The sequence below is a fragment of the Cebus imitator genome, unplaced genomic scaffold (genome assembly GCF_001604975.1).
Source record: "Cebus imitator isolate Cc_AM_T3 unplaced genomic scaffold, Cebus_imitator-1.0 Scaffold24, whole genome shotgun sequence".
NCBI lineage: Eukaryota > Metazoa > Chordata > Mammalia > Primates > Cebidae > Cebus > Cebus imitator.
In genome coordinates this window covers 11,161,985-11,178,031 of record NW_016107339.1, presented here as the reverse complement: position 1 = coordinate 11,178,031, position 16,047 = coordinate 11,161,985, and the positions used below count along the sequence as shown (strand labels likewise).

At 38.8% G+C, this 16,047-nt stretch overlaps 1 protein-coding gene across 1 annotated transcript; it reads left to right on the top strand.

Annotated features, from left to right (window-relative positions):
• Positions 1-10,000: 10,000 nt before the first annotated feature.
• LOC108299777 (developmental pluripotency-associated protein 2-like) lies at positions 10,001-11,143 on the top strand. The gene has a single exon (XM_037736399.1). The coding sequence runs from the start codon at positions 10,013-10,015 to the stop codon at positions 10,904-10,906; it is 894 nt and encodes a 297-aa protein (XP_037592327.1). The 5' UTR covers positions 10,001-10,012; the 3' UTR covers positions 10,907-11,143.
• The last annotated feature ends 4,904 nt before the right edge of the window (positions 11,144-16,047 follow it).

Below are 16,047 nucleotides of genomic sequence, written 5' to 3'. Positions count from 1 at the left end.
TTTTTAGACAGAGTCTCACTCTGTCGCCAGGTGCCAGGCTGGAGTGCAGTGGCACGATCTCGGCTCACTGCAACCTCCACCTCCCGGGTTTGAGTAATTCTCCTGCCTCAGCCTCCTGAGTAGCTGGGACTACAGATGCATGCCACCACACCCAGCTAATTTTTGTTTTTTAATTTATATTTTAGTAGAGATGGGGTTTCACTATGTTGGCCAGGATGGTCTCAATCTCTTGACCTTGTGATCTGCCTGCCTCGGCCTCCCAAAGTGCTGGAATTACAGGCGTGAGCCACCGCGCCCGGCTGTATGTCTTCTTTTGAGAAAGGTCTGTTCAGATATTTTGCCCATATTTAAATTGGATTATTTTTCTTTTTGCTATTGAGTTGTTTGAGCTCCTTATATATTCTGGTCAATCCTTTGACAGATAAATATTTTGCAAATATTTTCTCCCATTCTGCAGGCTGTCTCTTCACTTTGTTGATTGTTTCCTTTGTTCTGCAGAGGCTTTTTAGTTTGATGTCATTCCATTTGTCTATTTTTTCTTTGGTTTCCCGTGCTTTTGAGGTCTTATACAAAAAAAAATCTTCGCCTAGACCAACATCCTGGAACATTTCCCCAATGTTTTCTTTTAGTAGTTTTATAGTTTCAGTTCTTAGATTTAAGGCTTTAATCCATCTCAATTTGATTTTGTATATGATGAAATAGCATTCTGGTTTCATTTTTCTGCATATGATTATCCAGTTTCCTCAGCATCATTTATTGAAAAGACTGTTCTTTCTCCCATTGTATGTTCTTGATGCCTTTGTCAAAGATGAGTTGACTGTAAGTGTCTGGATTTATGCCTGGGTTCTCTATTTTGTTCCATTGGCCTACATGTCTGTTTTTATGCCAGTATCATGCTGTTTGGGTTACTATAGATTTGTAGTAAATTTTGAAGTCAGGTAGTGTGATGCCTCTAGCATTGTTCTTTTTGCTCAGCATGCTTTGGCTATTCAGGGTCTTTTGTGGTTCCATATAAATTTTAGAATTTTTTTCTTTTTCTATAAAGAATGTCATTGGCATTTTGATAGGGATTGCATTGAATATGTAAAATGCTTTGGGTAGTACAGTAATTTTAACTATTAATTATTCCAATCCATGAGCAGGAATATGTTTTCATTTTTTTGTGTCATCATTTTCTCTCATCAGCGTGTTACAGTTTTCCTCATACAGATCTTTCACTTCTTTGGTTAGATCAATTCCTAGATATTTTATATTTTTTGTAGCTATTGTAAATGGGATTACTTTCTTGATTTCTTTTTTCAGATTGTTTGCTATTGGTATATATAAATGCTACTGATTTTTCTATGTTGATTTTTGTATCCTGCACCTTTTAAAAAAATAATCATCCAGGGCAGGCATGGTGGCTCATGCCTGTAATCCTAGTACTTTGGGAAGCTGAGGCGGACAGATTGCCTGAGCTCAGGAGTTAGAGACCAGTCTGGGCAACACAGTGAAACCCCATCTCTACTAAAATACAAAAAATTAGCCGGGCATGGTGGTGCGCACCTATAGTCCCAGCTACTACTTGAGAGGCTGAGGCAGGAGAAATGCTTGAACCTGAGAGGCGGAGGCTGCAATGAGCTGCAATTGTGCCACTGCACTCCAGCCTGGGTGACAGAGTGAGACTCTGTCTCCAAAAAAAATAATCATCATCATCCAGTCCAAAATGTCAGTATCTTGCAACTTCAGTATCTTACCAAATTTATCAGTTCCTACAGTTTTTTGGTGGAGTCCATACATTTTTCTAGATATAAGACCACATTGGAATAAGGCTAATTTGACCTCCTCCTTTCCAGTTTGGATGCCCTTTATTTCTTTGTTGCCTAATTGCTCTGACCCTGACTTAGAATGTTATATTGAATAAAAGTGACAAACATTGGCATCTTTGTCTCATTCCAGTGCTTAGAAGAAAGGCCTTCAATATTTCCTCATTCAGTACTATGTTAGCTGTGGGTTTGTCATATATGGGCTTTAATATTTGAGGTATTTTCCTTCTGTACCCATTTTGATGAGGGTTTTTATTACAGAGGGATGTTGAATTTTATCAAATGCTTTTTTGTCAACTGTTGAAATAATCATAGAGTTTTTGTTCTTGACTCTGTTAATGTGATGTATCACATTTATTGATTTGCAGATGTTGAACTATCCTTGCATTCCTGGGATAATCTCACTTGATCATGGTGAATAATCTTTTTAATGTGTTGTTGAATTAGTTTGCTAGTATTTTGGTGAGGATTTTTGCATCTATGTTGATCAGTGATATTGACCTGTTTTGTTTCTTTGTTGTATCCTTGTCGGGGTAATGTTGGTCTTACAGAATGAGTTTGAAAATACTCCCTCATCTCCGATTTTTTTTTTTTTTTTTTGAGTTTGAAGAGCTAGTGTTGGTATTGATTCTTCTTTAAATGTTGATAGAATTCATCAATGAACCCATAAGGTCCTGGGCTTTTCTCCAATGGGAGACTTTATTATGGCCTCACTCTTGTTAATCGTTACAGGTTTGCTGAGGTTATCGATTTCTTCATGTTCAATCTTGGTATGTTGTATGTGTCCAGGAAATTATCCATTTCTTCTAGGTTTTCCAATTTGTTGGGATATAGTTTATTCATAATAGTCTCTAATGATTCTTTGTATTTTCTTTTTGGAAACAGGGTCTTGCTCTGTCACCCAGGTTGGAGTGCAGTGGTATGATCATGGCTCACTGCGGCCTCAATCTCCAGGCTGAAGCAATCCTTCCCCATCAGTCTCCTGAGTAGCTTGACCACAGGCACGTGCCACCACACCCAGCTAATTTTTAAAATCTTTTTGTAGAGACAGGATTCTCCCTATGTTGCCCAGGCTTTTTTTGAATTCCTGGGATTACAGGGAAAACCCACCTTGGACCCCCAAAGTGCTAGGACTACAGGCACAAGCTACTGTGCCTGCCTTTGTGTTTCTGAGATCTCAACTGTTAGGTCTCCTTTTTTTGTTTCTGATTTTATTTAGTTGGATCTTCTCCCTTGTTTTCTTAGTCTAGCTAAAAAAGTTTGTCTTTTTAAAAATCCAACTTTTCATTTTGTTGATCATCTGTATTTTTTAAAGTCTCCATTTCATTTATTTCTGCTCTTTTTTATTTTTACTAATTTTGGGTTTGTTTTGTTCTTGCTTTTCTAGTTGAGTATACTGTTATTTGAAGTTGTTCTAAGTTTTTGAAATAGATGTTTATTGCTGTAAACTTTCCTCTTAGTCCTACTTTTGCTATATCCCATAGATTTGAGTATATTTCCATTTTTGTTTCAATAAATGTGTAATTTCCATCTTAATTTCTTTACTGGTCCATTGGTCATTCAGGAACATGTTGCTTAATTTCCATGTATTTTCTTTTCTTTTTTTGAGATGGAGTCTCACTCTGTCACCTAGGCTGGAGTGCAGTGGTGCAATCTTGGCTCACTCCACCTCCCGGGATCAATCTCCGCCTCCCGGGATCAATCGATTCTCCTGCCTCAGTCTCCTGGGTAGCTGGGATTACAGGCACACGCCACCAAGACCAGCTAATTTTGTTTTGTATTTTTACAGATGGGGTTTCAACATGTTGGTCAGGCTGGTCTTGAACTCCTGACCTTCTGATCCACCTGCCTCAGCCTCCGAAAGTCCTGGGATTACAGGCGTGAGCCACTGGCCTGGACTTGTTTGTATTTTCTGAGGTTATTGATTTCTAGTTTTTCCATTGTGGTCAGAAAAGATCCTTGATATGATGTTGATTTTTAAAATTTTTGTTCAGATTTGCTTTATGGCCTAAGATGTGGTCTGTTCTGAAGAACATTCCATGTGCAGATGAATATGTATTCTGCAGCAGGTGTGCAATATGTTCTATAAATTTCAGTTAGGCCCATTAGATTTAGTGTGTAGCTTAGCTCTACTGTTCATTTTCATCTGGATAATCTGTTCATTATTGAGAGTGGGGTGTTAAATCCCCTACTTTATTGTATTGCAGCCTATCTCTCCCTATAGATAATGTTTGCTTTATATACTTGGGAGATAAAGTGTTAGATGCATATTTATAATTGTTATATCCTCTAGCTGAATTGATTCCTTTATCAGTATATAGTGACCTTGTTAGTCTCTTTCCTTTTCAAAGGCAGGATCTCTGTCACCATGGCTGCAGTGCAGTGGTACAATCATGGCTCACAGCAGCCTTGATCTCCTGGGCTCAACTGATCCTCCCACCTCAGCCTCCCAAGTAGCTGAGACTACAAACACATGCTGCCATGCCCAGCTAATTAAAAAAAATTTTTTTTGGAGAGACAGGGTCTATGTTGCCAAGGCTGGTCACAAAGTCACAGCCTCAAGTTATCCCCCTGCCTCAGCCTCCCAAAGTGCTGGGTTACAGGCACGAGCCACTGCATCTGGCCTGTCTCTTTTTACAATCTTAGATTCATAGTCTATTTTGTCTAAGCATAGATAATCCTATTCTTTTCTGGCTTCTAGTTGCATGTAGTAGCTTTTTACATGCCTTCACTTTCAATCTATGTGCATACTTTAAAGGCAGCCTATAGTTGGGTCTTGTTTCTTTATTCAGCTGCTCTGCCTTTTAATGGAAGAAGTTAGATCATTTACATTTAGTGTTATTATTGATAAGTAAGAACTTACTACTGCCATTTTTTGGCTTGTTTTACAGTTCTTTTGAGACTCCTCCCTGTCTTCTTGTGTGGTTAAGGGATTTTCTCTGGTAATATGTTTTGTTATTTTATTTTTAGTGCATCTATTACAGGTTTTTGAATTGTGATTACCATAAGGCTTAAAACATCTTATAGATATAATAAATTATTTTAAAGAGATGACAGCTTATCTCCAATCACAAAAGAACACACATACACACAAATTCTACACTTTTAACTCCATCTCCCATATTTTGAATTTTATTTGTCTCAATTTACATACTTTCATATTACCTATCTCTTAGCAGTTTCCTTTAGTTATTATGTTTGAAAGATTTGTGTTTTGGGCTTCATACTAGTTATGAGTGAATTATACACTACAGTTACAGTATTAGAGTATTCTGGGTTTGTCTGCATATTTATCAGTGGGTTTTATACTTTGAAAAGTATTCTTTTAGCATGTTAATGTTCTCCTCTTTCAGAATGAAAAACTCCCTTTAGCATTTCTTGCAAGATGGATCTGGTGGTGGCGAATTCTTTCAGCATATGCTTGTCTGGGAAAGACTATCTCTCTCCTTCGTATTTGAAGGATAATTGTGCTGGGTATAGTGTTGAAAGATAATTATGCTGGCTATAGTGTTCTTGTAGCTTTTTAAAATTTGAAAATGTCATTCCACTCCCTCCTGGCCTATATGATTTCCATTTAGAAGTCTGTTGCCAGATGAACTGGGGATTCTTTATGTTTTTTAGCTTCTTTTCTTCTTCTGCTTTTAGGATTCTTTGTCCCTGATCTTTGAGAGTTTATTATATGCCTTGGGATAGTCTTACTTTGGTTGAATCTGTTTAGTGCTCTCAGATGTTCCTGTACCTAGATATTTATATCTTCCTCAAGTTTTGGAAAACTTTGTTACTTCTTTGAATAAGCTTTCTATCTCTTTTTCTTGCAGTTTCCTCTTGAACACCAATATTCTTAGATTTGGTCTTTCCAGGTGTTTTTCTAGATCTTGTAGGCAATGTTCATTCTTTTCAGTTCTTTTCTCTGTGTATTTTCAAGTAGCTGCTGTTTGAGCTCACTCATTATTTCCTCTGCTTCGTCCATTCTGCTGAGAGCATCTAACGAGTTCTTCAATCCAGCAAATGTATTTCTAAGTTGCAATATTTCTGAGTTTTAAAAATGTATTTTAATCTCTTGGTTAAATTTCTCTGATAAATTTCTGAATTTTTGTGTGTGTGTGTGTGTTATCTTGGAGATCACTAAGTTTCCTTAAAACCACTATTTTGAATTCTTGATCAGAGAGCTCACAAATTGCTGTCCCCTTAGGGTCTCATTGGATTTTTGCTTTGTACTTTTGGGGAAATCATGATTCCCTGTTTGCTGTTGTTTTCTGTGGGTTTACATCTATATATCTGCATTGAAGAATTATTTATTCCAGTCTTCTCTGTCTGGCTCATTTTGTTTTTTATTGAATATATTTGCTAATGAAATTCTTACTGCTAGGTCACTGCTTCCTTTTTGGCTCTAGGTGGCACCTTAAGCCCACGCTTGCCTCAGCTCTAATAAATGATCAGGAGTTCCTGACAAAACAGGAGTTCCTAATGAAAGCATTCCATATGGAAAGGAAAGATTATTACCAACCACTATAAAAACACATTTCAATACACAGAGCAGTGACACTATAAAGCAACCACACAAACAGGTCTGCATAATAACCAGCTAACATAATGATGACAAGATTAAATCCACACACCTCAATACTAACTTTGAATGTAAATGGGCTAAATGCCCCAATTAAAAGACACAGAGTGGCAAGCTGGATAAAAAGTGACACCCATTGGTATGCTGTTTTCTAGAGACCTGTTTCACATGCAGTGACATCCACAGGCTCAAAATAAAGGGATGGAAAAAAATCTACCCAGCAAATGGAAGACAAAAAAAAAAAAAAAGAGAGAAGTCTCCCATAACACTGTAGAAATGACAAAATTATGAGGAAATGCTTCTTGGAATTAATCCTATAGCTAGTTTCATATATAAGCCCCTCATTTATATTGTTCACTGCAGCATTGTAAAAGACAGAAAGCAACTCCTTCAATAGGATATTGGTTAAGGAAAGTATATTTTATCCATAGAATGCAATATGCAGCTGCTTAAAAGGGATATTTATATGGTGATTTGTAAGTAAAAATGCATAGTAGGCAGCTGTGTCTATGTACAATCATTTGCAGTGAAAACAAAGATCTAGACAGGCAGTGTTTCACACTAGGTTACAGTATTTTCCTCATAGGATTCCTGGGAGAATTAAATGAAATAATACATGTAGAGAACCTGAGTGTAAAGAGAACCTGGCCTACAGGTGCTCATTTTTATGTGTGCACATCTGTGTGTACACGTATTTCCATATTTGCTTATATATTTGTGTATGTATGCATATATATGTGTGTGTGCATGCACAGTATCCCTGAAAGAACACAGTATCTCTGAAAGAACACTGAAAAACAGTAATAATTACATCTGGGCAAAGAGGGTAGAGAGATACTGACTTCCCTGTGTGTACTTTTTACCATATATATTATCCATTTTAGAAGTATATATACATGACCAGTTGTGAAAATATCACTGAAAATAGTGGGATAAGGAGCTCCAAAGTTTGGTCCCTTAACAACCATTAAGCTCAACAAAACCATCATAATAAGCTTTTTTTGAAATTCTAGAAGCTAATAAAAAATTACAACTTGGGGAGTGATTAAAGAAGAAAGACTGCTGAATTTTGGCACTGTAGTATTTTTGCTTACTTACCTGCTATCCCACATTCTTCAGTTAAACAACAGCCATGAGGATTGCAGCCAGTGTTCCTGGTGTGGCTTGCTGGTGCCAGAAGGTGCAATATGGAACCTGTTCTTAAAAAATTTTTACTGTGGTTTTATTGGTTATTTTTCATTTTATTTATTTTTTAGACAGTCTCACTCTGTCACCCAGGCTGGGGTACAGTGACACAATCTTGGCTCACTGCAGCCTCGACCTCCTGTGCTACAGTAATTAGCTCACCTCAGCCTCCTGAGTAGCTGGGATTACAGGCATGTGCCACCACACCCAGCTAATTTTTGTATTTTTAGTAGAGACAGGGTTTCACCATGTTGGCCAGGCTGGTCTTGGACTCTTGACCTCAAGTGATCCACCTACCATACCCTCCCAAAGTGCTGGGATTATAAGTATGAGTCACTGCGCCCAGCCGTGACTGTGTTTTAAACCGGCAGTTCCCTGAGGGATCAACATAAAGTCTTGTCTTTGTTTTGATCCCCTCAGAACTCTCTCAGGGGTGTAGTAACTTTGCAGGTAGTGTCTGTCAAAATCTTATACTACCAAAAGCCACCTAGAGTAAGGACAGAGGATGGGGCAAGCAGCAGACAGACCTAAAAACCTGGAAACAAGAGGCTAAGGATATAAATATGCAGAGACATAAAGGCTTTGATGGGTTTCTGCATATAATGGGGAATCTAGAATGCAACACACATATCCAGGGCTGGATGCATGCTCAGAATAGACTTAAGAGGACCCTGGACTAGCAATTCTGACTGATCTTTGGGCTCCATGGAATTAAAAGGTAAAGGTCAGCGGGGCATGGTGGTTCATGCCTGTAATCCCAGCACTTTGGGAGACCAAGGCAAGTGGATCACCTGAGACCAGGAGTTCAATGAGACCAGCCTAGCCAATAAGGTAAAACCCTGTCTTTACTAAAAATACAAAAATTAGCGAGGCATGGTGGCTCACGCCTGTCACGTCAGCTACTTGGGAGGCTGAGGCAGGAGAATCGCTTGAACCCAGGAAATGGAGGTTGCAGTGAGCCAAAATCACTCCACTGCACTCCAGCCTGGGCAACAGAGCAAGACTCCACTTCAAAAAGAAAAAAAGGGTAAAGGCCAAGGCAGAATTGTAGTCAGACTGTCGAAGCACTGAAGGAGCATCCCAGCTCAGAGCCAATCTGCGAGTCCCAGGAGATATTTTTTTTTCTTTGCTTTTAATTTTTTTTTTTTTTTTTTTTTTTTTTTTTGGCTCTTAGTGTTTTAGGAAACCTGTCAGGTCATTGACTGACCACTGAGATAATGCAATAGAGACTTTAGTGATTACACATGACAAGGAATATAGTCTGAAAAAAAAATTAGTTTGAAAAAGTCACTAAATGGATGACTTTAACAACAAGTAACAGCAGCTAACAGTGGGGTAGTGGAAAACCTGATTTCCAGACTAATCACATTATAATACTCAAAATGCCTGGTTTTCAACAAGTAGTTATAAGACATAATAAGGAAACAGGAAAGTATGGCCCATTCACAGGAGAAAAAGAAACTGAAATATTCTGGGGCTGAAAGTAAAATATTCAAAGTGAAAAAACTCAGTAGAAGAGTTCAAACAAACCTCTGAGGAGGCAAAATAAAAAAATGAGTGAACTTGAAGATAGAGCAATCAAAATTATCCAGTTTGAGAAGCAGAAAGAAAAGAAGAAAAATGAACAGAGCTTAAAGGACTTATAGGATTCCATCAACTGCACCAGCATAGGTATTATGGAGTTCCAGAAGAAGAGTAAAAGGGGCAAAGAATATTTGAAAAAATAATGGCTTAAAATGCCCCAATCTGATGAATAATGTCCATATCCAAGAAACTCAACAAACTCCATGTAGGATAAACTCAAAGAGATCAACACCAAAATACATTATAATCAGAGTGTTGAAAGACAAACACAAGGAGAGAATCTTGAAAGCAGCTAAGATTTAATAGCCAATTTCTTATGAGAAACCATAGAGACCAGAAGGCAGGGGGATGAGATATTTGAGGTTCTGAAAGAAAGGAATTATCAACTAAGAATTCTATATCCAGCAAAACTATCCTTCAAAGACATATTGAAACATTCTTGGATAAACAAAAGCTAAAGATTAAGTGTGTTGCTAGTAGTACTGCCCTACAAGAAATGCTAAAGGGTGTTTTCAGGTTGAAATGAAAATCAGTAGACACTGGACAGTAACTTAAAACCATATGAAGATATAAAGAACATCAGTAAAGGTAACTACATAAATATAAATCCAGTATTACTGTATTTTTGGTGTGTAACTCTTTTTCTTTCCTATAGAATTTAAAAGACAAAGACATAAAAAATAATCATAAATCTATATCAGAGAGCACATAATGGATAAAAATTTAATTTGTGACAATAACAAAAGGGGGATTCAAGCTGTATATAGGCAGACTTTTTATATGCTATTGAAACTAAATAGATATCGTTCTTGAGTCTGGGAGCTCAGCCAAGAATTCAAGACCAGCCTAGGCAACACAGGTGTTGCTGAAAATGTCAGACTCAAATTTGGATAACAGTAAGAAGAATTTCTTTGAGGTGGAAGCAGATGATGAGGAAAGTGTGATTTTGACATTGGTGCCAGTTAAAGATCAACCAAATATGGAACAAATGGAACCAAGTGTTTCAACTTCTGATGTCAAACTGAAGAAGCCTAAGAAATACAATCAAGTTAATCTACTTCAAACAAATGAACAATTTACAGCGCCACGAAAAGCTAGATGCAAAATACCAGCCCCTCCGATGCCGACCATTTTGCCTCCTATTAGTAAGGTGTGTCAAGACACTTTGTGGAACTGGTGTCAAGAACTTGGTTTGAATATGAAGGGCAAGAAAACAGAACTTTATCCGAGGCTCCATGGGCATGCTTACCCTGAACAACAGCAAGATATGCCTGAAATGTTACAAGAGACCAGAGTACAGCAGTGTTCAAGGAAAAGCAAGGCAGTGACCAAGACAGCAAGGCTTCAGAAAAGTTTTAAGATGAGTGAGACAGCAGAAGAGACTAATACAGTTGAAGCGATAACTTCAGTGCAGGAAGCCATGTTGGCATCGTGGGCAAGAATTTCTGCAAGAGCTGTTCATCCTAAGGCTGTGAATTTGTGTTCCATTCGTGTTTCTGTTGAGGCCTTTTTGATGCAAGCTTCTGGTGTCAGGTGGTGTGTGGTCCATGGCCAGCTTCTCTCAGCAGACACAAAGGGTTGGGTACGCCTGCAGTTTCATGCAGGTCAGGCCTGGGTGCCTACAACTGGCAGGAGGATGATTTCTCTCTTCTTGTTGCCTGCCTGCATTTTCCCATCCCCAGGCATAGAAGATAATATGTTATGCCCTGACTGTGCTAAGAGGAATAAGAAGATGATGAAAAGATTAATGACAATAGAGAAGTAGCAATGACCTGCTTGAATACAATGTACTAGAGAAGGTGGGATGTACTTTCACACCATGTACCCTATTATGAAGGAATGGAAGAGGAGACAATTTGAATGAATCATCCTGATCTACAAAACAGTCATAGTGACTAGGACTCCCCAGTGAAGGTGGTTGACTAGTGACACAGCCCCATCTAAAGAGCCCCTCTCTGTACGCCTGAAAACCCATTAAAATAAAGTCACTGCAGTTGGCCTTAAAAAATATACATATCTATAAATTGTGGGTGTTAATTGTAATTCCCATGGTAACTACTAAGAAAGTAACTCACAAACACAGGAAAGGTACTGAGGAAGAAATCAAAATGGTACACAAGAAAAAATTAAACCCAAATGCTGGCAGTAATAGAGGAACTGAGAAACAAAAATGATATGAAATATATAGAATACAAACAGCAATCTGGTAGAAGTAATTTTTTCCTTATCAGTAATTGCTTTAAATATAAATGGATTAAAGTGACCAATTAAAAGACAGATTGGCAGAATAGATTTAGGAAAAAAACAAGATCTAACTATATGTTGTTTAAAGAGACTCACTTTAGATCCAAAGACACCAACAGGTTGAAAGTAAAACATTAGAAAAAAAGATATTCCAGGTAAATAGTAACCAAGAGTCTGAGATAACTATAATACCAGACAAAATAGGCTTTAAGTAAAAAATTGTTAAATGAGACAAATAACGACAATATATACTGATAAAAGGGTTAATTCACCAAGAAGATAGAACAATTATAAACACATATGTACATAAAAACAGAGCCCCAAAATATAGGAAACAAACATTCACCAAATTAAGAGAGAAACAGACCGTTCTACAATAATAGTTGGAAACTTCAGTATCTTGCTTTCCAGAACAGATAAAACTGAGCATAAAATTAGCAAGAATTGATAGAACAGCTAGAAAGAAGATCAACAAGGAAATGGAGGACTTGAACAACACTATACATCCACTAGACTCAATAGACATAGATAGAGAACTTCACCCAACAGTAGAATATGCATTCTTCTCAATTGTGCATGGAACATTCTCCAGGACAGACCATATGTTGCGTCACAGAACACGTCTCAGTAAAATTTAAAAGACTGAAATCATACAGAGATCATTTTAAATATTTTTGAGGAATCTCTATACTGTCTTCCATTATGGCTGTAACAATTTGCATTCTTATCAACAATGTACAGTCACGTGTAACTTAACGGGGATATTCTGTGAAATTGTTAGATGGTTTCATCATTGTGTATGATGGTATAGCCTACTACACACATACGGCCTACACAAACCTAGATGGTATAGCCTACTACACATATAGGCTGTCTGGTATAGACTATTGCTCCTAGGCTATAAACCTGTATAGCATGTTACTGTATTAAAAACTATAGACAATTATAACACAGTGGCATTTGTGTTATCTAAACACAGATACTATAAAAATGTGGTATAAAAGATAAAAAATAGTATACCCATCTATGGTACTTATCATTAATGGAGCTTCCAGGACTGGTAGTTGCTCTAGGTGAGTCAGTGAGTTAGTGGTGAGTGAATGTGGAGGCCTAGGACATTACTGAACCCTACTGTACATTTTACAAACACTGTACGCTTATGCTACACTAAATTTTAAAAGATTTTTCTCTCTTCAATAATAAATTAACCTTAGCATACTATAATGTTTTTACATGATACACCTTTTTAATTTTTTTTTTTTTTTTGAGACTGAGTCTCACTCTGTTGCCTAGGCTGGAGTACAGTGGCGCGATCTTGGCTCACTGCAACCTCCGCCTCCCGGGTTCAAGCGATTCTCCTGCCTCAGCCTCCTGAGTACCTGGGATTACAGGCACCTGCCACCATGCCTGGCTAATTTTTTTGTATTTTTAGTAGAGAGGGGGTTTCACCAAGTTGGCCAGGATGCTCTTGACCTCTTGACCTTGTGATCCACCCATCTTGGCCTCCCAAAGTGCTGGGATTTACAGGTGTGAGCCACCGTGCCCAGGCCCTTTCTAATTTTTTTAACCTTTTGACTTCTTTGTAAAAGCACTTAGCTTAATACAAACACATTGTACAGCTGTATAAAAATATTTTTTCTTTATTATCCATATATTTTTTTAGAGGTCTCGCCCTGTCAACCAGGCTGGAGTGCAGTGGTACAACCATGGCTCACTGCAGCCTCCACCTCCTGGGCTCATGCAATCCTCCCACCTCAGCCTTCTGAGTAGCTGGGACCACAGGTACCTAGCACCACACCTGGTTAATTTTTTAAAAACATTTCTGTAGAAAGGCGGTCTCACTCTGGTGTACAAGTTGGTTTTGAACTCTTGGGCTCAAGCAGTTCTCTCACCTCAGTTTCCCAAAGGGCTGGGATTACAGGCATGAGCCACCACATTCAGCCTATTATCCATATTCTATAAGTTTTTTTCTATTAACTAAAAAAAAAAAAACTTTTTTGTTAAAAACTGAGACACAAACACATGCATTAGCCTAGGCCTGTACAGGGTCATGATCATCATCAGTCTGCCGCCTCCACATCTTGTTTCACTCCAGTTCTTCAGAGGCAATAACACACATGGAGCTACCATCTCCTGTGATAATAATGCGTTCTAGAATACTCCCTGAAGGACCTGCCTGAGGCTGCTTTACTGTTAAAATATATATATAAGTAGCAGTACACTCTGAAATAATGATAAACAGTCCATTAAATATATAAGCTAGAAACATGGTCATTTACTATTGTTATCAAGTATTATGTATTGCACACTACTGTATATGCTATATTTTTAGATGACTGGCAGTGCAGGCTTTTTGGAGTTTTTGTTTGTTTTTTAGACTGAGTTTTGCTCTTTTGCCCAGCCTGGGGTGAAATGGTGTGATCTCAGCTCACTGCAACGTCTGCCCCCAGATTCAAGCGATTATCCTGTCTCAGCTTCCCAAGTAGCTGGGATTATATGCAACTACCACCACACACGCCTAATTTTAATTTTTTTTGTATTTTTAGTAGAGATGGGGTTTCGCCATATTGGCCAGGCTGGTCTTGAACTCCTGACCTCAGGTGATCCACCTCGGCCTCCCAAAGTGCTAGGATTACAGGAGTGAGCCACTGTACCTGGCCTTGCAGTAACATGTAATAATACATTGTGCTATGAGGTTATGACAGCAATGATGTCACTAGGTTAAAGGCATTTTTCAGCTCCTTTATAATCCTAGGACCACCATTAATCTTCATTGACCTAAATGTCATTATGTGGGCCCGTCACAGTGGCTCACACCCGTAATCCCAGCACTTTGGGAGACTGAGGCAGGTGGATCACTTGAGGCCAGGAGTTTGAGACCAGCCTAGCCTGGCCAGCATGGCGAAACCCCATCTCTACTAAAAATATAAAAATTAGATCAGTATGGTGGCACACACCTGTAATCCTGCCTACTTGGGAAGCTAAGGCAGGAGAATCGCTTGAGCCTGGGAGGCAGAAGTTGCAGTGAGTTGAGATTGCACCACTCACTCCAGCCTGGGTGACAGGGCCAGACCCCATCTCAAAAATAAATAAATAGGCCTGGTGTGGTGACTCACGCACGTCATCCCAGCACTTTGGGAGGCAGAGGCGAGTGGATCACCTGAGGTCAGGAGTTTAAGACCAGCCTGGCCAACATGCCAAAACCCTGTCCCTACTAAAAATACAAAAAATTAGCGGGGCATGGTGGCGGGAGGCGGTAATCCCAGGTACTTGGGAGGCTGAGGCAGGAGAATTGCTCGAACCTGGGAGGTAGAGGTTGCAGTGAGCCAAGATTGTACCATTGTACTCCAGCCTGGGCAACAAGAGCGAGACTCTGTCTCAAAAAACAAAACAAAAAAGAATAAATAAATGTCATTATGTGGCATGTGACTATATAATGGTTCTCTTTACTCTACATTCTCACCATATAAACAGAACTACCGTATGATCCAGCATTCCCACTTCTGGGTATACATCCAAAGGAAATAAAATCACTATCTTCAAGAAGAATCTTCACTTCCATATTCATTGCAGCATTATTCACAACAGTCAAGATATGAAAACAAACGTCCACTAAAGGATGAATGGATAAAGAAAATATATGCACACACACAACAGAATATTATTCCATTTTTTAAAAAGAAATGAAATCCTGCTATTTGTGAAAATATGGATGAATCTGGAAGACATTATGCTAAGTGAAATAAGCCAGACACAGAAAGACAAATACTGCATGAAACCCTGTCTCTACCAAAAATACAAAAAAATTATCCAGGTGTGGTGGCATGCACCTATAGTCCCAGCAACTCAGGAAGCTGAGGCAGGAGAACCGTTTGAACCCTGAAGGCAGAGGTTGCAGTGAGCCGAGATCACGCCACTGCACTCCAGCCTGGGCAACAAAGCGAGACTCTGTCTCAAAAAATAATAAATTAATTAATTAAATTAAAAATTAGCCAGGTATGGTGGCATGTACCGGTAGTCCTAGCTACTTGGGAGGCTAAGGTAGGAGAAGGGGATCACTTGAGTCCAGGAGTTTGAGCTTACAGTGAGCTATGATCATACCACTGCACTGTAGCTTGGGTGTCAGAGCAAGAAGCCCTATCTCTAAAAAGGAAAAATAAAATAGATAATCTAATTTTACACCTAATGACCTAAAAAAGGAGGGCAAATTAAACCCAATGCTAGCAGAAAGAAGGAAATACTAAAGGCTAGAGTGGAAATAAATAAGAGCATAGAAAAACGAGAGATAATCAACAAAACCAAATGTTACTCTTTGAAAAAGATCAGTAAAATTGACAAATCAACCGCTAGATTGAAAAGTATAAAAAAAGAGAAGATGGCTGGGCATGGTGGCTCACGCCTGTAATCTCAGCACTTTGGGAGGCCAAGGCAGGCAGATCACTTGCAGCCAGGAGTTCAAGACCAGCCTGGCTAACATGGTCAAACCCCATCTCTACTAAAAATACAAAAACTAGTTGGGTGTGGTGGCGAGTGCCTGTAATCCCAGCTACTCGGGAAGCTGAGGCACAAAATTGCTTGAACCCGGGAGGCGAGGCAGAGGTTGCAGCGAGCTGAGATCACACTACTGCACTTCAGCCTGAGTGAGAGAGACTCCATCTCAAA